The sequence below is a fragment of the Myxine glutinosa genome, chromosome 9, assembly GCF_964187855.1.
Source record: "Myxine glutinosa chromosome 9, kmMyxGlut1.1, whole genome shotgun sequence".
Taxonomy (NCBI): domain Eukaryota; kingdom Metazoa; phylum Chordata; class Myxini; order Myxiniformes; family Myxinidae; genus Myxine; species Myxine glutinosa.
The window spans coordinates 68,612,824-68,636,205 of NC_136269.1; the positions used below are offsets into that span (position 1 = coordinate 68,612,824).

Here is a 23,382-nt window from a genome sequence, read left to right on the forward strand (position 1 = left end):
CAACGGTAGCCACAAAAGGCGGATGAGCTGGTATTTCGCCAACGGCAGCCACAAAAGGCAGATGAGCTGGTATTTAGCCAACGGTAGCCACAAAAGGCGGATGAGCTGGTATTTCGCCAATGGAAGCCACAAAAAGCGGATTAGCTGGTATTTCGCCAATGGCAGCCACAAAAGGTGGATTAGCTAGTATTTAGCCAATGGCAGCCACAAAAGGCAGATAAGCTAGTGTTTAGCCAACGGCAGCCACAAAGCTACATCCTTGACGGAGAGGGTGTGTACACAGTGTCGCTGAAGTCATGGAAGGCATGTTCCTCGTCCGGTGGATAACGCTGCAGCCCAATTATTCCCCAACCACTTTTGTTCCATTTTCGTGCTATAAATGGCAACTGATTTTTGTTGTCAGTGCTTATTCATAACAAAAGAAAGTGTTAAAATGTCCTGTTTATGCTCTTGGCATGTTTTGCTATCGATCTTTATTCATTCTTCTGCTACGATTCCAACACAGAATGAAGAAATGTTTACGTCTATCCCTCGTTATACGATGATTCAATATATGGAATTCTGCATTAACGTAACATATAGATTAGGGAACCAAATCGTTTAATGTTACGTTAAATTTCCTATAACATTATTGTGGGTGTATCTAACAACACATGGTTTGTTGTTTGGCCTAGCATGCATTTCCTGCTGTTCCAGGTCACTTGCGCACACTTTTCATGCTGTTCCAGGTCACTTGCACACACTTTTCATGCTGTTCCAGGTCACTTGCACACACTTTTTCTGCTGTTTCAGGTCACTTGCACACACTTTTCCTGCTGTTCCAGGTCACTTGCACACACTTTTCCTGCTGTTCCAGGTCACTTGCACACACTTTTTTTTGCTGTTCCAGGTCACTTGCACACACTTTTCATGCTGTTCCAGGTCACATGCACACACTTTTCATGCTGATCCAGGTCACTTGCCCACACTTTTCATACTGTTCCAGGTCACTTGCACACACTTTTCATGCTGTTCCAGGTCACTTGCACACACTTTTCCTGCTGTTCCAGGTCACTTGCACCCACTTTTCCTGCTGTTCCAGGTCACTTGCACACACTTTTCATGCTGTTCCAGGTCATTTGCACACACGTTTCCTGCTGTTCCAGGTCACTTGCACACACTTTTCCTGCTGTTCCAGGTCACTTGCACACACTTTTTTTTGCTGTTCCAGGTCACTTGCACACACTTTTTTTGTTGTTCCAGGTCACTTGCACAGACTTTTTTGGCTGTTCCAGGTCACTTGCACACACGTTTTTTTGCTGTTCCAGGTCACTTGCACACACTTTTCCTGCTGTTCCAGGTCACTTGCACACACTTTTCCTGCTGTTCCAGGTCACTTTCACACACTTTTCATACTGTTCCAGGTCACTTGCACACACTTTTTCTGTTGTTCCAGGTCACTTGCACACACTTTTCATGCTGTACTGGTTTCCCATATTGTCCGTGCCGTTCAAGCTTGACTCGATTTAGTTGTCCATTGTGTTGATCACGTGCATGGTACTTTACTATGGAGGATTTCACCCTTTTTCAACATTCTAACTTCAGAAAAAGTAAGTCAAAATGATGGGAAAAGGCCATCAAGTTCAAATCATAGCACAAGTGCAAAAAGAGACTGTAAAACAATTATCTTACACCACCGGACAAAAGTTTTAGAACACCTCAATTTTTCCAGTTTTTATTGAAATTTAAGCAATTCAAATCCAGTGAATAATCTGAAATGGTACAAAGGTAAGCAGTAAACAGCTCGAGGTTAAAAAAAAGTTTAGGTTGGCAAAAATGGGGAAATAATGTAAATTGCCCAGTTATATTGTAAACAAGTACAAAAAGTTTTAATTAAAACAAAAGCCGCGTCGATGTTACACAATGCCTAGATGCAGCTGTGCCTATAACGTCGATGTTATAGGCACAGGACATTCCTATTGATTCGATTACTTGATGTTATTTTTGTGCAAAGTGAAAATATATCTCGGCAATTTCCCGTGTGTGGCGACGAATTTTTAATATATCTCGGCATTTTCCCGTCTGTTATTTCAGGCGGTGTATGACTGACCATGCCGCGATTTAAAAAATATATATCTCGGCAATTTCCCGTGTGTGGCGACACGTGAACGAACCTATGCTCCTCTCTCCACATTATTGTGACGACGTATAAATTAAATATTTCATCGTGACGATTGTCATCAAATGGACGAATTTTTAATATATCTCGGCATTTTCCCGTCTGTTATTTCAGGCGGTGTATGACTGACCATGCCGCGATTTAAAAAATATATCTCGGCAATTTCCCGTATGTGGCGACACGTGAACGAAGCTATGCTCCTCTCTCCACATTATTGTGACGACGTATAAATTAAATATTTCATCGTGACGATTGTCATCAAATGGACGAATTTTTAATATATCTCGGCATTTTCCCGTCTGTTATTTCGGGCGGTGTATGACTGACCATGCCGCGATTTAAACAAAATATATATATCTCGGCATTTTCCCGTCTGTTATTTCGGGCGGTGTATGACTGACCATGTCGCGATTTAAAAAAAAAAATCTCAATGGACTTGAAGTTACAGGCCTTTGAGAATTCATTTCGTTCTATAAAGGGCAACTTTCATCGGATTTTCTTCCCGTTTTTTTTCAACCGAGTCTAAAACTATGTTAGCGACTGTGAAAAATGAAATGATATATCGAATTTGATTTGAAATAAAACTGTGTGAGAGAGGAAGACACCACAGGCCTACAAAACAGGCCTCAAAGCTATGCGAGTTAATAAAATGGTGGATATTTGTTTATATGAAGCCTCTCCCAAAATGGGTGGAGCTTTGAGATTTTGTCTTCTCTGCAAGAACAAGAAGAAGAAGAAGAAGAAGAACAAGAAGAACAACAACAGCAGCAGAGGGCACTCTATTAGCAGCGTCTGCGACGCGGCTAAAAAGGCCTTCTTCAGGGAACAAGTAATGGGTTAACAACTTACAACTGTTCTGCAGCAATGTAAGTAAATTAAGCCTTGAAAGTTGCCGCAAACAATTCCTACAGGTGTCCCAACCTCTGCTGATTACTTGATTACAAACCCCCTGTCTGTATAAAAGCAGTATTGGAACAGACTGTTATTACACCCTCCGAAGCATTAATTTGGACAATATTGCACTGCAGGAAGTAGTATATTAGAAACTGGAGGAAACTCTGACAGGAAGAGGTCTGACAGACCCAAAGCCACAACAGAATCAAAAGACAGGTTTCTGAGAGTCAACAGCTTGCGTGATAGGCGGCTCACAGGACAACAGCTTCAAGCACAGCTTAACACTGGTCGAAGTAAGCAAGACTCAGTTTCAACTGTGAAGAGAAGACTTCGAGCTGCAGGTTTGACAGGTCGAGTGGCAGAAAGAAAGCCATTGCTAAGATGGCAAAATAAGAAAAGAGGATTGCCTGGGCCATGAAGCACCGCCAGTGGACTATTGAAGATTGGAAGAAGGTCTTATGGACCGATGTATCAAAATTTGAAATCTTTGGTTCATCACGCAGGGTTTTTGTACGCCATCGAGTAGGCGAAAGGATGGTTCCTCAGTGTGTGACATCAACTGTCAAACATGGAGGACGAAGCGTGATGGTCTGGGGCTCTTTTGCTGGATCCAGAGTGACTGGCATTGAGACTTGCACAGAGTGACTGGCACCTTGAACCAAAAGGGCTACCATGGCATTTTGCAGCACCATGCAATACCCTCTGGTAATCTGGTATACACCTAGTTGGTCAGGGGTTCATCCTACAGCAAGATCATGACCCTAAACACACCTCCAGGCTATGTTAAAACTACTTTCGAGGAAAAGAACAAGACGGTAGGCTTCAAATCAGGGAATGACCAGCACAGTCTCCAGATTTAAACCCCATCGAGCTGGTTTGGGATGAACTGGACAGAAGGGTGAAAGCAAAGCAACCTACAAGTGCAACACATTTGTGGGAACTTCTGCAACAGTGTTTGGAAGAACTTCCCGAACAATATTTGATTTCTATTGTAGAAAGAATGCCACGAGTGTGTTTGGCGGTTATCTATCTATAATTCCACTAATCTCTGTCTGTGTGTGTGTGTGTGTGTGTATGCGACCGCTGTTTCTCGACAACTACCGGTCCGATATACTTGAAACTTGCCAGGTATATTGCTGGGGACCCGAGGATGTGCCTTTTCAAGGTTTCATATTAATCGGACAATTACTTACCGAGCTATGTCCAAAAAACGATTCAACCAATCAGAGAGCAGCGAGCTATCGCGTGTGCCGAACGTGGCGAACACACTCTGCCTCGGATGGCACATTTGAGAGCGTATTCATTTATTTCCCGTCGGCAAACTATGTTGGCGCTATGTTGGCATTAAACTATGTTTTAAAACTAATTACAACTAATTTGCGATTCTTTCGCTTTGCGATGCGATTTGCGATTGCGTTAAACTCGCTCGGGCGTTAAACTATGTTTTTAAACTAATTTGCGATTCATTCGCTTTCCTGCGCATTTGTGCACGCGATGGCGATTTCTTTACCAAACTCCGCGTCCGCAAGCCGTTAGCTTTGGACCAAACCATTTCATGTAAATAGAGGGGGGGGGGGGGGGATTGTCACCGTATTCGCAAGCCGTTCGCTTTGGACCAAACCATTTCATGTAAATAGAGGGGGGGGGGATTGTCACCGTACTCGCAAGCCGTTCGCTTTGGACCAAACCATTTCATGTAAATAGAGGGGGGGGATTGTCACCGTACTCGCAAGCCGTTCGCTTTGGACCAAACCATTGCATGTAAATAGAGGGGGGGGGGGGATATACTTTTAGATATATATATATAGTACGGGCATGCCCTAGTATCTGTAAAAGGTGGCTGCTTTGCTGAGTCAAAAATTAAAATTACATTTTGTTAAACAAAATGATTCTACGATTTCTTTTTATCTCCAATTATTGTTTATTTGTTCTATGCTTAATTTCAGAGTACATTGAGACATTAAACTGTGTAAATTTCAATAAAAACTGGAAAAATTGAGGTGTTCTAAAACTTTTGACCGGTAGTGTATATGTAAATCTAGATGTGTTAGGGGGTTTGAAGCATGTGGAAAACTTCGCCAAATCGCGAAATTATTATGGTTTGCTACGTGCACGGCGGAAACAATACGCGATAATGAAGACAAACTGAAAAGTAGTTTTTTAGCAGGTACACCTTTTTAGCGCTACTAAGTTGTCTCGCCATAGAAGCGATGCGATGGAAAACATCTTTGTGATGTCTTGGGGCAGAAATATTTTCCCGCAGGAACACATCTCCAATTATATAATGGAAATCCATAGGAAAATATGGTTTGATATACGGAATTTCGCTTTATGTACAACTTTTCAAGAACGTATACATCTATCTATAATTCCAGTAATCTCTGTGTGTGTGTGTATGTGTGTGTCTGTGTGTGTGTATGCGACCGCTGTTTCTCGACAACTACCGGTCCGATATACTTGAAACTTGCCAGGTATATTGCTGGGGACCCGAGGATGTGCCTTTTCAAGGTTTCATATTAATCGGACAAGTAGTTACCGAGCTATGGCGATTTCTTTACCAAACTCCGCAAGCCGTTCGCTTTGGACCAAACCATTGCATGTAAATAGAGGGGGGGGATTGTCACCGTACTCGCAAGCCGTTCGCTTTGGACCAAACCATTTCATGTAAATAGAGGGGGGGGGGGGATTGTCACCGTACTCGCAAGCCGTTCGCTTTGGACCAAACCATTTCATGTAAATAGAGGGGGGGGGATATAATTTTAGATATAGATATAGTACGGGCATGCCCTAGTTTCATAAATCGAGGGATGGGCGCACTTATGGGAGCAGTTACGGTTCACTTTACCATAAAATAATCACAGTTTTGCCCTCTGTCATCAGGATATTGAAAAGTCTAGTTTCTATCAATGTTTTGTATGTGTACTGTATGTCTGCATCACCATAATTGTCATCTTGAGCAAATGTTTTTATGCCCACATTTTAAAAATTGACTTCAAAATGTCTTGTCAAAAATAAAAATGTATTCAAATCAAAGACATACCAGGACTTCCGACACGATCTTGATATTGAGGCAAAGGGCCTTCCAGGGTCTTGAGCAGGACCCAAACAGTGAGAGAGAAAAAGCATCCAAGGAAAGCAAAGAAGAAGATGTAGAACACTGTTATGAGGACTGAGAGGAGAGGCAAACACAGATAAACACCATGTGAGCCCTTCCTCCAATCTCGAGGTTCTTAGGAAACATTGTGTCAAAGCCAGTTTGACATACCGTAACCCTGCTACCTGATTGTGTACCTTATATGAACATACACAGATAAATGGCTCATATTGTTTACTTTTGTCTTCCATTGGATTTTTTTTCTGCATTAACCCATCCAACAAGGTGATAAATTGTTCCGTTCCCTGGAAAGGGGATAGGGGGCTGCACTTTTTGTTTGGTGTCCATTTCGACTTTTTAAACTTTTTTTTTTCATAATCCTTCCCCACTTCAATGTCATCCCTGAACCCCCGCCGCTCCTCATCCCCTTCAAAAAGCGTTTTTTATAAGGAAAACTCACACCAACTCTTTCCCGACCTTCCAAGAAACTCCTTTGTGTCAGAGTTCCACAGGAACGTCTTCCAGCTTGTTTGCTGAATCTGGTTATTGTCATTCTTGTTCATGTCTGTGGGGATAAATGGAGTCCAAACATATTTGCATTTATTTAAATGACAAATCACAAGGGTTGATCAGTAAGTCTGCAGCCTGAAACAAGTCCAACAAACCTGCTGATATACTGTATATGTATATATGTGCTCGGAGTCGCTGGTTCACACACCTACTGGAAATTTAAAAAACAATAGGACGACAAACTATTCAGTCATTTTCACTCAATGTATCATCACCTTTTCTTCACTGAGAAACCTTAGCAGTCTTAACATTTTGTAAATACTCGCAAGTTGCCTGTGCCCACAGAGGATTCTCAACGGGGGGAGGAATGGAAGAGGCAAAAATGCAAATGGCATTTTCTGTCGTTGAGCCGGCAAGCTGGAAGCAACAATTCACATTTATTGCCACATTTGATGCAATTGAAATGCTCCCATGATGGTGAGATGCTCCATTTGAAACTGTTTATTCAATATATGCAGCTTTTTGATGCCTAAAGTCCAGAATAAAAAATTGTATTGGTGTCAAAGCCAGTGACCAATTTCAAATGAATAGTAGGATTGTGTTGTCAAAGGACATTCCTAGCAAACTCCATAAATATTCCACTCTGTATTGGGAACGAATTCCTGTAAACAAACCATTGGACCTTGGAAAACTTACATGATGCGTGATGCTACGAAAACTTACGTTAGTTACGTCATGAAAACTTCATAATCTATCTCTTGAAATTTAACATTGCAAAAACTTTTCAGTGAGGTCCACCAAGGCAAAATATGGTTATTGTAGGCCGAAATCCCAAAATAATCTCCAGGTGTACAGTGCGTCCCAGGAAACATCACTTTGTGGAAATATCCCCACTTTAAATTTCCCGCTGAATGTGGGCCGAGATGGGCACTCCCACAATGAGTGTGGAGGGCAGGAGTTCCAATGCCAGTGGAATCGATAATATATTTACAAAATTAACCTAATCGGAAGGTATTATAATTTTTAGTAATTACAAGCATGAAACCAATAACGGAAGAGATCCTTTCCAGATGATTCAAGCACCTTTCTACTATCGAAACGGAATCTTCCACCGCACCCTGATCTCATTTGCTTTCTTTTCCACCCTGAATACATGAAGTGCCATTTCAACTTGGCTCTTTTTGTAGACGAGTACACCTGCTCACTACGGGAGCGGCAGGGGGAGTCATGTTGCTATGCTTTTTATTATTGCCAATTGCTATTACTATTACTTATGTTAGATCAGGTCATTGAAAAGATCAGACCGTGTCTCACCATTCTAAATTCCCTATAATAAAATTTACTTCCGTGAGGGTGTCGAGGTGGGGGGAAGGGAGGAGGCAATATTGCAAGTGCCTAACCCCCTTGGGGAGGGGGGATATTATAAGTATTGATATTGATTTGTCATAACATTAATATTATGCTGTTATCATGAGCGTTGTTGTTACTTTTGTTATTAGAAGCGGCTTTGGAAAGACACCACCATAAAGCTATCTTAACACGGATATACACCTCAACACGCACCTCCCTTGGCGGGGAAAACCCTTTTGGGGTGGAGGGGAAGTTAAATGGCTACAACCTCCATCGTATGACCCTTAGTCTCCCTGTCAAGTTTGGTTGAGATTGGATAAGTAACGACGGAATGTATAGAGGTCAAAAATTGTCCGACAGACAGACAGACACCAAAGTACATATTTTAATATGATAACCGACACATTGTGGAATCAAAATGAAACAACTTTTGACAAAGGAAGTTCCACACCCGCATTATCATACATAGGAGGCAGTGAGTTAAGTCTGGAATGGAGTTAGATTCCTAGAACATTATTACAAGTTAACACTGTATATGAAACTTTTTCTATGTTCATGCCAAAACATATATCCATCAAACCGTCTTGCCCAATAGCTGTAAGGCCATAAGCTTACACCAATTCAAATTAATTGTTATAAAAGGCCAAGTAAGTGTGAATACTGCATATCACCCCTCCGCTTTGCTCCCAGCTCAGGCCAATACACATACAAACTTGGTAAATAAAAGGAAAACGTACCTTCAGTAGAGTAAGTTGAGATCCTGTAAAATTGTAACACAAGGTTCTACAATGGCACCTCGTTTTTTTTCCTGTTTCTCCTGATTGTTGCTTTGGCTTGTCCGCAGCCTGCTTTGGACCATTCGAGTACTTGGCTCGCAGTTCTGTGTTCTGAAACCCTATAGCCTTTACTGCTGTCGGGCGTCGGCTGTAATTACATGTAGTAAAAATACTCCGTTACTCCATGTGCACACATTGATCTCGTTCAACTCCTCTGTCTTCATGCGAAGATCCTTTTTCTGTATCAATCCTCCTCATACACCCATTTTGACCCTTATCTGGCTGCGATCTCCTGCTCCGATGTTTATTTCCTCCTCTACAAGCTAACATCAATCCACTTCCCCTCCTTAATTTCCTTCTCATTTTGACTCCATGTGAGAATTGCATACTTCCCATTTTTGAGTAGTTGGTCTTTGCAACACCCTTTGGAGATTATTCCATTTAAATTTTTGCTTAACTCATCCTTCCCCCTTTGCATACATCCTCCCAGGCTCTTGCTCTTCCCATTCATACTCCTTTCCTCTTCCCTTTCATACTCACATCCCCTTCCTCTTCCCATTCATACTCCCTTCCCTTTCCCTTTCATACTCCCTTCCCCTTCCACTTCGCATTCATACTCTCTTCCCCTTCCTCTTCCCATTCATACTCCCTTCATCTTCCCTTTCATACTCCCATCCCCTTCCACTTCCCATTCATACTCTCTTCCCCTTCCTCTTCCCATTCATACTCCTTTCCTCTTCCCTTTTATACTCCCATCCCCTTCCTCTTCCCATTCATACTCCCTTCCCTTCCCCTTTCATACTCCCACCCCCTTCTACTTCCCATTCATACTCTCTTCCCCTTCCACTTCCCATTCATACTCTCTTCCCCTTCCTCTTCCCATTCATACTCCCTTCCCCTTCCACTTCCCATTCATACTCCCTTCCCCTTCCACTTCCCATTCATACTCCCTTCCTCTTCCCATTCACACCCTCTATCCCTTCCCTTTTCTCTTCCTTTGCATTCCCCCATCCTCCTTCCTATCCTACCCTCACCTTCCCCACCTTCCTTTTTCTGCCCTTTCTACCTTCATCTGGTCCGACATCTTCAGCTTTCTGCAACTTGTCTCATAAAATTTTGCTTATAAAATCGGCCTCTTCCCCTACAATCATGTACATTATCATGATCTATCTACTGTACTTGGTTTGTGTTAACATATTTTATCCTGTTCTTTATCAAATAAATCCGTATACAGTGGATTTGTCTGTCTCTTAAGTGAATTGGAATGTTACAATTTATCATGTGCATTATCCCATCATAATTAAAACAAAAATGTAATGTCTTTCAAAACTTATTTTCATTGAGGTTGGAATGCAATAGAATGAATACCTTATAATTAATAACCTGCAACAGTTGTATTTGTAACTATGGGAACAACCTTGTGGTACTTTATGTTATGATGTCAATCACATGAGAGTATGATATTGTTGATATACATTTTGTGTTTTTACTGTTGTAATTCTTCATGGTGTATATACAACAACATGCATTTTAAGGCCATTTTCCCTGCTAGAGCGGGGGTTAGCCTTGCGGTCCCCATGACAATATTCTCCATTTTGCCCTATTTTCTGCATCTCCCCTTGTTAACCCCCTTGCCCACATTTCTTCTTCCACCATCTTTAGCCAAGTCTTTCTGGGTCTTCCCCATCCTCTACTTCCTTCCACATTCATTTCCATCATTCTTCTCATCCAGTCACTTTCAACCTTCCTCAACACATGACCAAACCATCTCAACCTGTTCCTCTTCACAGCATCCATCACAGGCTCTATTCCCATCATCTTTCGCAATTCATAATTTGTCTTCCTCTCTCTCAACGATACTCCGCACATCCACCGAACCATTCGCATTTCCACCCTTTCCAGCCTTCGTTGCTGCTCTACGTTCATTACCCATGTCTCGTTCCCATAAATCATAACACTTCTCACACATGCAGCATACACCTTTCCCTTCAGCTTCAACTATATATACCATACAATATATATATATATATATATATATATATATATATATATATATATATATATATGTATATATATATATATACATATCTATATATATAAAACACAGTTTGTGTGTGTGTGTGTGTGTGTGTGTGTGTGTGTGTGTGTGTGATGTTACCGATAGACTCCTAAACGGAGAGGCTCACGTACTTGATATTTGGCACAGACATGGCCATTGAGCCTGGGAAGAACATGGCCGATGTAAAAATTTATTTCATAATATTTTTTTACCATATTTTTACCTCAGCGCATTTCAGCGAGGAATATTATGACCAGAATCTGACCGGTGACAGAGCAGCGCGCTGATTCGCTCAGAGCGATCACATGATGTTCCTTGCCGCCATTAACTCAGTTACGCGTTCGCACATATTTCAGAGCGAAAAGCGATTGCGCCATTCACACCACATTGGTTTTTTTTTCTTTCATCTTTAGATCCATATTTTTTTTCAGCGAGGAATATTATCAGCGAGTAGGGACCCCTTCCCCTTCCTACGAAATTCATCTGACTTCGCCCCTAGGAGGGTAGAGGGGTATCTGTAGGTAAACGGGGACCTTTATTTGGCGAAGATTGGGCAAAAAATTGACCGAGTTATTCAAAATATGGAGTTATATAAAATTGAGTTTTTAAGCTGAAACGCAGTGACGTCACCACGTCCCGCGGCCACGACTTTCTATTCTGAGGAGATTTTGTTTCATTGTGCACTGCCTTCATTTTATTTCCAAATTAGAATCTGTTTCAATTTCTGCCGCAAACATGACATCCGTTGCATCGAGTGCGGTATTTTATTTGGTAAAAATCGGTCGATTTTAAGTAGTGAAAATAAAATGCGATCGTGGAAAGTCGTAGCGAGGGGCCATTTTGAATCGGTTTTCGATTACCACACCGGGTTACTTGTGGGGGATAGGAAATTTATTTCATAATATTTTTTTACCATATTTTTACCTCAGCGCATTTCAGCGAGGAATATTATGCACGGAATACTGAAGCCGTGGCAGAGCAGCGCACTGATTCGCTCAGAGCGATCACGTGATGTTCCTTGCCGCCATTAACTCAGTTACGCGTTCGCACGTTATTTCAGAGCAAAAGCGATTGCGTTTTTTCACATTTCAGCGAGGAACATTGCCATTCACACCACATAGGTTTTTTTTCCTTTCATCTTTAGATCCATATTTTTTTTCAGCGAGGAATATTATACACGGAATCTGAATCGGTGCGAGAGCAGCGCGCTGATTCGCTCTCATTCGCGCTCATTGATGACGATCACGATCACGTGATGACGTGATCACGAATGATGTCGTGACGCGATCACGTGATGTTCCTTGCCGCCATAAAAACTCACAGCAAGTAGCATAGATTTTAGCATGATTAGCATTTAGCATGATTTAGCATGATTTAGCATAGATAGTAGCATGTTTCACATAGATTTTTTTTCAGCGAGGAATATTATACTGACAGGATTCTGACCGGTGGCAGAGCAGCGCGCTGATTCGCTCAGAGCGATCACGTTGATGTTCCATCCCCGCCGCCAGTTGGCTTCACTTTTCACGGAGTATGAGCGTTCTATATATTTTCAATTCAGTGCGCCCGACTCGCTCACGTACTTGATTTGTGGCATAGACATGGGCCATTGGGCCTTCACGGTGTAATTTGTGCGAGGCTTTTGTCCGAGTGAGCTTGAGTCGAGAGGGCGAATGTACGGGTTGGGAATGTTACGGGTCTCCCTTTCCCACCCGGCAACGCCGGTACTAGGAGGGCGTCACAGGATCGGTGAGATCTCCAAAATCCACTTCGTGCTGTTGCGAAGATTCAGGACGATGTCGCGATTGTTGTGCTGCTCTCCGACCATGAGAACTGCAACGTCATTGTTGACTGGCCCTCCCCTTCCCTCCCCCTTCCACCCTCCCCCCCTCCGTCCTCCCCTCCCCCTCCCTACCCCTACCTTCCCCCTCCACCCTACCCCTCCCCTCCCCCCTCCCCTTCTCCTCCCCCCTCCCTTTTCCCCTCCCCCTCCCTTTTCCCCCTCCCTTTCCCCCCTCCCTTTCCCCCTCCCCCTCCCCCCTCCCTCACCTCCCCCTCCCCCCCTCCCCACCTCCCCCTCCCCTTCCCCTCCCCCTCCCACCCCTCCCCTCTCCAATCCCCCCTCCCCCTCCCCCCCTCTCCTCTCCTCCCCCCCATCCCCCCCTCTCCCTCCCCCTACCCCCCTCTTCTCCTCACGTTTATACATGGAATGCTGGGTACTTCCCCCCCCCTCTTCTCCCCTCCCCCCCTCTCGCCCCTCTCCCCCCTCTCTCCTCCCTCCCCCCTCTCTCCTCTCCTCCCCTCCCTCCTCTTCCCCCTCCCCTCCCCTCCTCCCCTCCCCCCCCCCGCCCGGCAATGCCGGGTACTTTCTGCTAGTATATATATATATATAGATATATACCGTACAATATATATGTATCCCCTTTTACACCATCTAAATGTGGGCCAGTTTAGGAGGATAAGGACAAACCACAAGCTGTTCCCTTCACTCACCAGCTCATATTTCCTTCTGTTGGTAGGTACTTATGGACACCTTGATCATCGTGCTTTTCCCAAAGAGTTAACAAGATAAAAATAAGCTAATATCCACATTTGTTTATTTGTAGAGCCACTTTGCTTTCCAGGAAAGAAAGCAGTTATAATTGGAATTTTGTACCAATGTGGCGAAGTCCATCCCACGTGTTGTTGGCCCTAACTTTAGCCCATTCATCTGCACCTAAGAAGTGACAAGTTCTTCTTCTGGTCGCAAATAATTATAGGTCCCAATATTATCGTTTCTGAAGTGAGAGCCACAGCTTTGTACTTGCACAATCGTAATTCGCCTTTTTACCACCGTGCGCGTTTCACGAAGTGGGGTTAAGCAATTGCTTCACTCTGTCTGTCTACTATAGTGTTTCTTTGATAGAGGAACAACTTCATTTCAATTGAATTTTATATTTTGGACAATATATAACATGAATCGGAGCACAGACCTGCAGTTTAGCAGTCTGAATTTGGAATTACTTTGGTTTGAATTACTTTGGCTCTGAATTTGGCAAATTGTACGGAATGTTGTCCCGAGCAGGCATTCACACTTGGGGGTAAAGCAATTGCTCGAGTCTGTCCTTCAGTCTCGCAGTCAAACAAAATTGAAAATCATTCCAAACTAGAGCAATGCGACTGTGTTGCCAGTATGCCTCCGCATAGTCTCTGTGCGTGACAATGGGTAGATGCCCTCGTTCACTGTCCTAAAAATAAACAAGTTTGATTTAAATCCTTTCAGCCGTTTTCAAGTATCCCATTTTTACCAGACAGGACATGTTTCGCATCGATTGGTGAAGCTGTTTCGGAGAAGGGATTTTTTATATATATCGGCTTTCAAGCTAGTATGGCTGCCAAACCATGTGACATATGACATTAAAATGTATACTCTGCATATGTATCGGTAGGGGATCACGTTTGTGAAGTTTCATATTGATTGGATAAGGTTTGTTTTTCTATCCAATATGGCTGCCAAATCACGTGACCAACGACGTCATCATTTTCAAACTATATACAACAATGGTGCTGGATGACATTTTAAAAATTTCGCATCGATAGGGTACATGGTTTCAGAGATATAATTTTTTAATATTTTCCTTCAATCCAATATGGCTGCCACACCATGTGACCAATGACGTTTTCGTGATCATATTTTAATTGCCATGCCGAGTCAATGACACAAGTAAAGTTTCGAGTCAGTCAATTTGGTGGTTTGGGAGAAGTTGTTTTTTTAAAGGTTTTAGGTTAAATCCAATATGGCTGCCAAACCATGTGACCTATGATGTCATAAATTTAATATTTCAATACAAATGGGTCATAGATCATGTGCATGCAACTTCAAAGATTTTTAGGATAATAGTAAGGGAAACATGAAAATCTGTTAACTAAATTGTTACCAAAAAATTTCTTCACCAATATGTTTGTGAAGGTGTGTAATAACATGTGTTAAAATGTTGAAGGTCAACTCCCGTGGGAAACCCAGAAAAAAAGCTGTTGAATTCGGGTACCGAAAAATTATTTTCGAGAATTTTTATTTTTTTTAATCGGCCCTAAAGTAACTTATGAGGGGTCAAATAAGGGGTTTTCATGATTCTGAGTTGATTGTTAACATTTATATTTCACCACAGACACTCCTTTGTGGAAAAATAATTTCTAAATATATCTCATTTTCTACTTTGCAGGACATGGAGTCTAGCAATATGGATGAAGACGTTACTCCACCTGTGCTCAATTGCTTCATCTGTGCACGCTCGGATACACCAGCTGAAAGGCTCATACAGGCAACTCCAAAGGGATACTCAACTTTATTGAAACAAGCAGAAACTGTCGAAAATGTTACTGTTGTGGAACGTATGAAGGAGGCTCAAAAGGAAGGAAAACTGAGGTACCACCAGAAGTGTAAAAATGATCTGTACAACAACTTTGTTGCAACCACCAATAAGTCAGCTCAAGTATCAAAGGCAGAGAAAGAGTCATCAAAGTTGAAGAGAAGACGCACTACTTGTGAGTTCAGTTCATCAACTGGCTGCAGTTCTAGAAGATCACAGTCAGTTGACCTCCTGTATAAGGATGTATGCATCTTTGCAACCAACCAGCCCAGCTCTACAAAAATAATCCAGCACAAGCTAGAAAGAAATACAGAGTGCCAGATAATTTGACTGCAGATACACTGAAGGCAAGCTTGCTGAAGACAGCACGGAGTCGCGGGGATGACTTGTCCTGCGAGATGCAGAGGCAGTTGAACTTGTCCTTAAATGGTTTGAGGAGATCAAGCCATTCGACAACGATAGAGACAAGGAGTTGCTCGTGTCTTTCTCAACAGGATTCACAAGCACTGGAGATGACGCAGTCAATGCTGAGAGAGCAGCTGAAGTTGGGATGGAGATGCAGATCAAGCTGGATGGACAGTCAGTGACGTCGACCATGGATGTCAAGTCAAAGATAAAAGCCCTGTCATCACTAAGAAAATTTCCCTTGGTCAACGAGAAAAAGATTCACCTTGACTCACTAAAGTTGTTCAACCGACTGATAATTTTCGCCCAGCGGGATATGACAGTTGAGACAAGCTTACAGTATGAGCTGACTCCCTTCCCATTGTCCCTGTTCAGCAACAAAGATCAGAAGATGAACAAGGCAAACAAGGCAGACTTTTCAAATACAAGCCTGAAGGCGTTAACTGATCCACTTGACTTGACTAACCAACCCTGCTGCACCCTCGTAATTGATGGCGGATGGCTTGTCTACATGGTGAAGTGGGAACAACGTCAGACCTGGCAGGAGATCGCCAACAGTTACCTGAGCTACGTGCAGTATCTGGGCCGCTGCTCCCAGAAGATCATTGTGGTCTTTGATGGCTACAGCAGATCACCAAAAGATCACGACCACATCCGGCGTACCAAGAATTCCTGCTGTAATCTCCAGATTCGACCGGATATGTCCAACTGGACCCCAAGAGCAAAGTTTCTGGACAACACTCATAACAAGAGTGAGCTCATCCACCTTCTCTCTTCAACCTTCCGAAAACATCACATCACTGTGGAGCAGTGTGACAATGATGCTGACACTTCAATTGTGAGAGAGGCATTGGCTGCTGCTTCAGATGGCTCTGTTGAGGTCAGTACCATTTGTGTCTTCAGTTAGTATAACTATTGGATGGAGCTCGGGGGGAGATGGGGTAATTTAAAAATAAGAGAATTCACACTGTTGAAAAGTTAAATCTGTTCTTGAACGGTTCATTATGCTTTGTACATGTTGTTATATTTTCAGGTGCGGGCAGAAGATGCAGACGTGCTGGTAATGCTGGTGCACCATAGCTCAGACAGCCACCATCCACTCTTCTTAACCACATCAAACGGCTCTTATGACGTCCGAAAGATCAAAGAATCTCTCTCCGAAACACAGAAGAGCTACCTGCTCTTCTGTCACGCCTTCACGGGGTGTGATACGGTTTCTGCAATCGCTGGTCATGGGAAAACAACTCTATTTGCCAGGTAATAATGATAATACTACTATTACGTCGGCAAATAATACTAATACTACTAATAATAATAATTATAATCATTGTCATCATAGTATAAATGTAAAAAAAAAAATATATATATTTCTGTTTTACATTATACTTTACTTGACATAGACCTGGTGCTTTTTTTAACGTTTTGCGAAGGGGACGCGGCTGAGTACATCGACATCTTCCTTGACACAGAAGCCACCAAGGAAACAGTGATTCAGGCTGGTACTGCGATTTTCAAGTACATTTACCATGGACGAGATACTACATTGGGTGAAATTCGGTACAACATGTTCTCAAGGAAGGCAGCGGCAGGAGTGATCAAACCAGAGACTCTACCTCCAACAGAGGGTGCAGCTGCACAACATTCACTCCGTGCCTATCTGCAGACCCGGGACTGGATCCTTCTACAGAGCATGTCTCTGAACCCCAGTGACTATGGATGGACAATAGGTGTGCATGGGTATGAGCCAGTTCCAACACTGGACCCCACGGCTCCTGAGGAGCTATTGCAGTTCACGAGCTGTAATTGTCATGGAGATTGCAGCAACCGGCGATGCAGCTGCAAGAAGAATGGGGTCACGTGCATCTCGGCCTGTGGAGTCTGTAATGGCATTACATGCAGAAACTGCAGTCATGATGTTGTTGAGTCTGAAGAAGACATAGACAATGACTGTTGAAACTTCTGACATTGTGAATGAGAAATAACTCTTGAGTATTATATATGTATGTGAAATAAAAGCTACTTTGTGTGTAAATGTAAAAGTGAAAATATAAATGTTAACAATCAACTCAGAATCATGAAAAACCCTTATTTGACCCCTCATAAGTTACTTAAGGGCCGATTAAAAAAAATAAAAATTCTCGAAAATAATTTTTCGGTACCCGAATTCAACAGCTTTTTTTCTGGGTTTCCCACGGGAGTTGAACTTCAACATTTTAACACATGTTATTACACACCTTTACAAACATATTGGTGAAGAAATTGTTTGGTAACAATTTAGTTAACAGATTTGTGAAATATCTCATAAAATGCCCTTACTATAAGGCATTCGATTAAAACATTTATGGCTGGTATACCACTTCACCTATGATATTATCATGCTTTTCTTCCCCATTGGGAGTACTTGACAATGTGCCAAGTTTAAAATTTTTCCATTCAGCGGTTTCCAATAAATATATTTTTAATTATTTGCGTTTAATTCAAGATGGCTGCCATACCACATGACCTATGACATCACAATTATCATAAAAACATTCTGCATAGGTGTCGCTCGTACCCTGAAAATTTCGTCTCAATCAGACATATGGTTTGTAGCTGAGAGAGAGGAGGGTAGCTGAGAAAAACAAGGTTTAGCCTGTCTGGACAGACAGACAACCTGAAAACATAATACCTTCGGGGGGCGGAGGCGTAACAAAAAATTTAGTTTTTAGGTATGTCATAAATGGAACAAACAACAAGCATGGATAGCTAATGTAATGTATTAAATAAGGTGGTGTAAAGGAGGGTGCATCAGCCTCAGTAAACTTCGGATTAAATTTTTTTTTTCTACAGCCTTTAAAGCTTTTATTAGTCCCCTACCGGTGTACACCCGAGGGGACTATAGGTTTGCACGCCGTCCCTCAGTCCGTCAGTCCGTCAGTCTGTCAGTCCGTCAGTCCGTCACGCAAATAACAGTTTTCCAGACTTTTTTTCTAAACGCTTAATGCTAATGATTTCAAACTTGGCACATCGTTTCCTCATGATAAGTTACAGATCAAGTTCGAACTTCATGACGTTTCGATCATGTTTGACAAAGTTATGGCACTTTGAACTTTGGGAATTCTGATAATTCTGATGATCCTTAATTCAGTGCCATTTTAAGTTTTAATTTCCTTTAAAAAAGATTTTCTCTGCAATAATAGGACCGATTAAGATCAAATTTTCACCATAGGAGGGACTCGGTCTGTAGAATATTGTAATGTTAATTATCACGTCACAGGTCACGTGGTTAGGGCGCCATATTGTTTTTCGTGAAAACACGAAAACCCCTTTTTCTCTGCAACGGCTGAACAGATCGAGGCCAAGCTTTGCAGGCAGAATCGCATACCCATGACGAACAAAAAAGTCAGCGAGCATGACGTCATGCGTCACATGGTTTCAGAGTTATGACGTTTTTAAGCATGAACCTTTAAAACCAAGCCCCTCCCTCATTTTTGATCCAATCGAGGGGAAACTTCACAGATCTATTCCGCATGTCAGTCTACTAAAATGTCCTTTGTAATTTGCGATAGCTCACGTGGTTTGGCAGATATCGTTAATTAAACGAAAATATTTTTAAAATGGATATCTCTTGAATCGCTTTATTGATCGATGTGAAACTTCATACTATAGTCGAAGTCATGAAGAGTAAAAAGTGTGCAAAATTTCAAGATGATTGGATGTACGATCTGGAAGCTAGAAGTTGTTATTGCGTGAAGAAGAGGAGGCGTCAAGTGTGCGGATTTAATTATTTATCACATGTACAGACTGAAAGCATCGTTGGACACGACCTGTTGCGGTCATTTTAACCTCAAATAAAATTCTAATTTAAGATTTGTCAATAGCTGAGGTATATTAACAAACGAATAAAACAGATTTGGTCAAATTCTGACTTTTTAAAATCGATCGCATTTGACAGAGTTGTGACAAGCTGAGGAAGAAGAAACCTCGCATTGGCTTCTCCAATGTGCCTTAAAAAAATGGATATCTCTTGAATCGCTAGTACCTCAGACCGTGAGTTGGTAATAATTTATATAATTCACACAGTGCAATACGTGCAGGCCGCTCCACGGAGCGACCTTGAGGGCTTATCAACGAGGCGAGGCGTGACACACGTGTCTCAGCATACCTCAGATCAAGTTTGAAAACCAGCATCAACCGTGCATAAATTTGCATATCCGATCATTTTTGACAAAGTTATGGCACTTTGAACTTTGGTAGGGGACATGTATTGCAGCGCAATACTCAGAATGCCTGTTTTATTAGTCCCCTACCGGTGTACACCGGAGGGGACTCTAGGTTTGCACGCCGTCCCTCCGTCTGTCAGTCCGTCAGTCCGTCACGCAAAGAACAGTTGTCCGGGCTTTTTTTCTAAACGCTTAATGCTAATGATTTCAAACTTGGCACATGGTTTCCTCATGATAAGTTACAGATCAAGTTCGAACTTCACGACGTTTCGATCATTGTTAACAAAGTTATGGCACTTTGAACTTTGGGAATTCTGATCATTCCGATGATCCTTAACTCAGTGCCATTTTAAGTTTTAATTTCCTTTATTTCAATTGAAATGTATACTTGAACACTGAAGAACACAAATCGCCTTGTTTGCACTTCCAAACAGCGAGATTCCGACAAAACGGCGGTGCCAGCGATGCAACAACAGAGCTAACGTCGTCCAAAATATCTGTTTGTTTATGTGCATGTTATCAAACAAAGATTGTTCCAAAATCGTCAGTTTCTCTGATCAAAGTTGGCAGAAGGTTCAGCTCTGGACTGCTCCGTTTGACCCGTGAGCTTCGTATGGATGTTATCACGCCTGTTATTCATGAACAAAGCTAATGCAGGTCGTGCTTGGAAAAGCAAAGCAAGAATGGAAAAGACCGTTCATGCAGTGCATGGAGAGAGCAGGGGGTGCAAAACCACAAAAGAGGAGGTAGAAGACAGAGCCCACCAACCTGTCTGCAATGGGAAAGTGATAGGCCTTTCAAGTCAGCCTCATCGATGGAGGCTCCAATAATGTTGAAGGCCTTGGTTTCCACGGCATCAAGCTGAGCAAGGTGTGAGACAGGGGTGCAAGCCCAGGGCGAGGGGTTGGGGAGAGAGCATTACTCCATCAATCTGCAGATGAAGGCACTGTAGCGGGATAGAGGATCGGGTGTGCCAAGGAAGGACTTTGTACGACACAGGATGCTAAGTAGGCAATGGACTTTGGAGGCCAACTTTGAAATGTGGTTTTCCCAAGAAAGATCCTGGGGGGTAGTGAGACCCAGGAATTTGAGTGACTGAACTTCCCCAACAAAATTGTTTAAAATGTAGAGAGGAATGTTTGCTAGATGGTTCTTTCAGAGAGAGAGAGAGATATTTCTCAGGATTAAAAGACATATTCCAAGTGTTTGACCAGCTTTGGATTTTGTCAATGTTTGAAGAGAGGGAAGAGGTTGCAGCCTGTCTATGTGAATGAGGGATGTCATGGCAGAGGGTGGAGTCATCAGAAAATAGATAAAGGAGATTTTCCAGAGAGTCAGGGAGATCATTGATGAAGATCAGGAATAGGACTGGGATCAGAACACTGAGTTGGGGCATGCCAGCCTTGACAGGGAGAAGAGATTAAAGGATTCCGTTGAGAGCCACAAGTTGGCTTGGAGAGTCGAGGAAGCAGTAAGCCATGTGTGGAGTTGGCCTTGGATACCTGTTCAATGCAGCAGAGATTTTTTTGTATGCTTCCCCAGATCTGTGCCTCGACACAATCCTGTCTCTGAGCTCTGCAGGCAGTTTCTTCGACCTCATGGCTTGGTTTTTGCTCTGATATGCATTGTCAGCTGTGAGACCTTATATAGACAGGTGTGTGCCTTTCCAAATCAAGTCCAATCAATTGAATTTACCACAGGTGGACTCCAATCAAGGTGTTGAAGCATCTCAAAGATGGGAGGCACCTGAGCTAAATTTCAAGTGTCATAGCAAAGGGTATGAATACTTATGTGAATGTGATATTTCAGTTTTTTCTTTTTAATAAATTTGCAAAACTTTCTAAAATCCTGTTTTCTCTTTGTTATTATGGGTTACTGAGTGTAGATTGATGAGGGAAAAATGAATTTAAACGATTTCAGCATAAGGCTGCAACATAACAAAATGTGTAAAAAGTGAAGGGGTCTGAATACTTTCTGAATGCACTGTAAGTATATAAGTACACCAAGACTTAATTATGATGCAAAGTTTAACTGATTATATTTCGGCAGCAAGAGGTCAAAGGTCAGAGGTCATGTCAGGTAAAAATGTTATACTTGAGAACAGCTGAAGAGATTTTAATCAAACTTGGTACAAGTACTTTTGAACCTCCGTCAGTGCGTCCATCCATTATATATTATTTGTTACTAAATGGTCAAGGGTCAGAGGTAACATTAAAACTCCTGTTAATGTGATACCATTTCTATTGGATTTGAACTAAACTAAGTATATGTACCATGATGCATATATGTACAGATTAGATATCGATGTCCAATGGTCTTGAGGTTTTATGTCAAAGATAGAGTAAGCAAAGACAGAAGAAGAGAATGACAGAGATCTGCAATCTGGTGGTGAAAGAAGGCCGCATTCCAGTGGATTGGGAACTGAGTACCATCGTCCCTCTATACAAGGGGAAAGGTGACCCTCTGGAGTGTGGCTCGTACCGAGCGATAAAGTTATTGGAGCATGAAATGAAGGTATTGGAAAGGGTGTTGGAGAGGAGGATAAGGAAGAAAGTGAAGATCGACGAAATGCAGTTTGGATTTATGCCAGGAAGAGGAACGACAGACGTGCTTTTTATTGTGAGGCAGTTGCAGGAGAAGTACATGGAGAAGAGGAAGAAGTTGTTTCTTGTGTTTGTTGATCTGGAGAAAGCATTCGATAGGGTTCCACGTGAAGTAGTGACGTGGGCATTGAGGAAGTTAGAAGTGGAGGAATGGTTGATCAGAGTAGTGATGGCAATGTACAAAAGAGTGCGCACAGCTGTAAGGATGAAGGACAGGAACAGTGGTGAGTTTGAGGTGAAGGTGGGAGTGCATCAGGGGTCGGTACTAAGTCCACTACTATTTGTAGCTGTGATGGAGGTGCTGCCTCAGAACGTAAAGGAGGGTTTACCGTGGGAGTTGTTGTATGCAGATGATCTGGTGTTGATTGCGGAAAGTATGGATGGACTGAAGGAAAAGATGAACAAGTGGAAGGAATGTATGGAGACTAATGCAGGACCACCGAAAAAGGTCTGAAGGTGAATATCGGAAAGACGAAGGTAATGGCAAGTGGTAAAGCATGTGGTGAGGTGGAAAGAACTGGGAAGTGGCCATGTGCTGTGTGCAGGAAGGGTGTCGGAGTGAACGCCATTCAATGTACAATGTGCGCTGAGTGGGTTCATCAAAAATGTAGTGGTTTGAGAGGATCATTAACCAGTGTGGCAGCTACATTCAAATGTAAGGTGTGCACAGAGGGAGCTGCAGATGGAGGAAATGTTGAGTTGGATCTTGGAGACGGCGTGAAGCTGGAAGGTGTGAAAACATTTTGTTACCTAGGAGACATGCTGAATGGAGAAGGTGGATCAGACTCGGCAACGGTTGCTAGAGTGGGATGTGCATGGAAGAAGTTTGGGGAACTGAGTGGCGTGCTGACGAGGAGGGGAGTGTCGTTGAAGCTGAAGGGAAAGGTGTATGCTGCATGTGTGAGAGAAGTGTTATGATTTATGGGAGCGAGACATGGGTCATGAATGTAGAGCAGCAACGAAGGCTGGAAAGGGTGGAATT

The 23,382-nt window shown here is 42.5% G+C and overlaps 2 protein-coding genes across 3 annotated transcripts in view; one reads left to right on the forward strand and one right to left on the reverse strand.

Annotated features, from left to right (window-relative positions):
- LOC137434781 (sodium/potassium-transporting ATPase subunit beta-3-like) overlaps positions 1-9,328 on the reverse strand; it is an 84,753-nt gene extending 75,425 nt beyond the window's left edge. Inside the window, exons 1-3 of one of the 2 annotated variants that reach the window (XM_078784425.1) lie at positions 8,744-9,328; positions 6,607-6,711; positions 6,093-6,221 (exon numbers count right to left, since the gene is read on the reverse strand). In XM_078784425.1, the coding sequence (XP_078640551.1) occupies positions 6,093-6,221; positions 6,607-6,709 (232 nt within the window). In that variant the 5' untranslated portion in view covers positions 6,710-6,711; positions 8,744-9,328. The remainder of the gene's footprint in view (positions 1-6,092; positions 6,222-6,606; positions 6,712-8,743) is intronic. The other variant, XM_078784426.1, reaches the window with a different exon arrangement.
- Positions 1-17,716, forward strand: part of LOC137434691 (uncharacterized) — a 28,036-nt gene extending 10,320 nt beyond the window's left edge. The window contains exons 2-5 of the mRNA XM_068127841.2: positions 7,002-7,133; positions 15,044-16,475; positions 16,629-16,852; positions 17,026-17,716. Coding sequence (XP_067983942.2) covers positions 15,741-16,475; positions 16,629-16,852; positions 17,026-17,038 — 972 coding nt within the window. The 5' untranslated portion in view covers positions 7,002-7,133; positions 15,044-15,740 and the 3' untranslated portion in view covers positions 17,039-17,716. The remainder of the gene's footprint in view (positions 1-7,001; positions 7,134-15,043; positions 16,476-16,628; positions 16,853-17,025) is intronic.
- Positions 17,717-23,382: the final 5,666 nt, after the last annotated feature.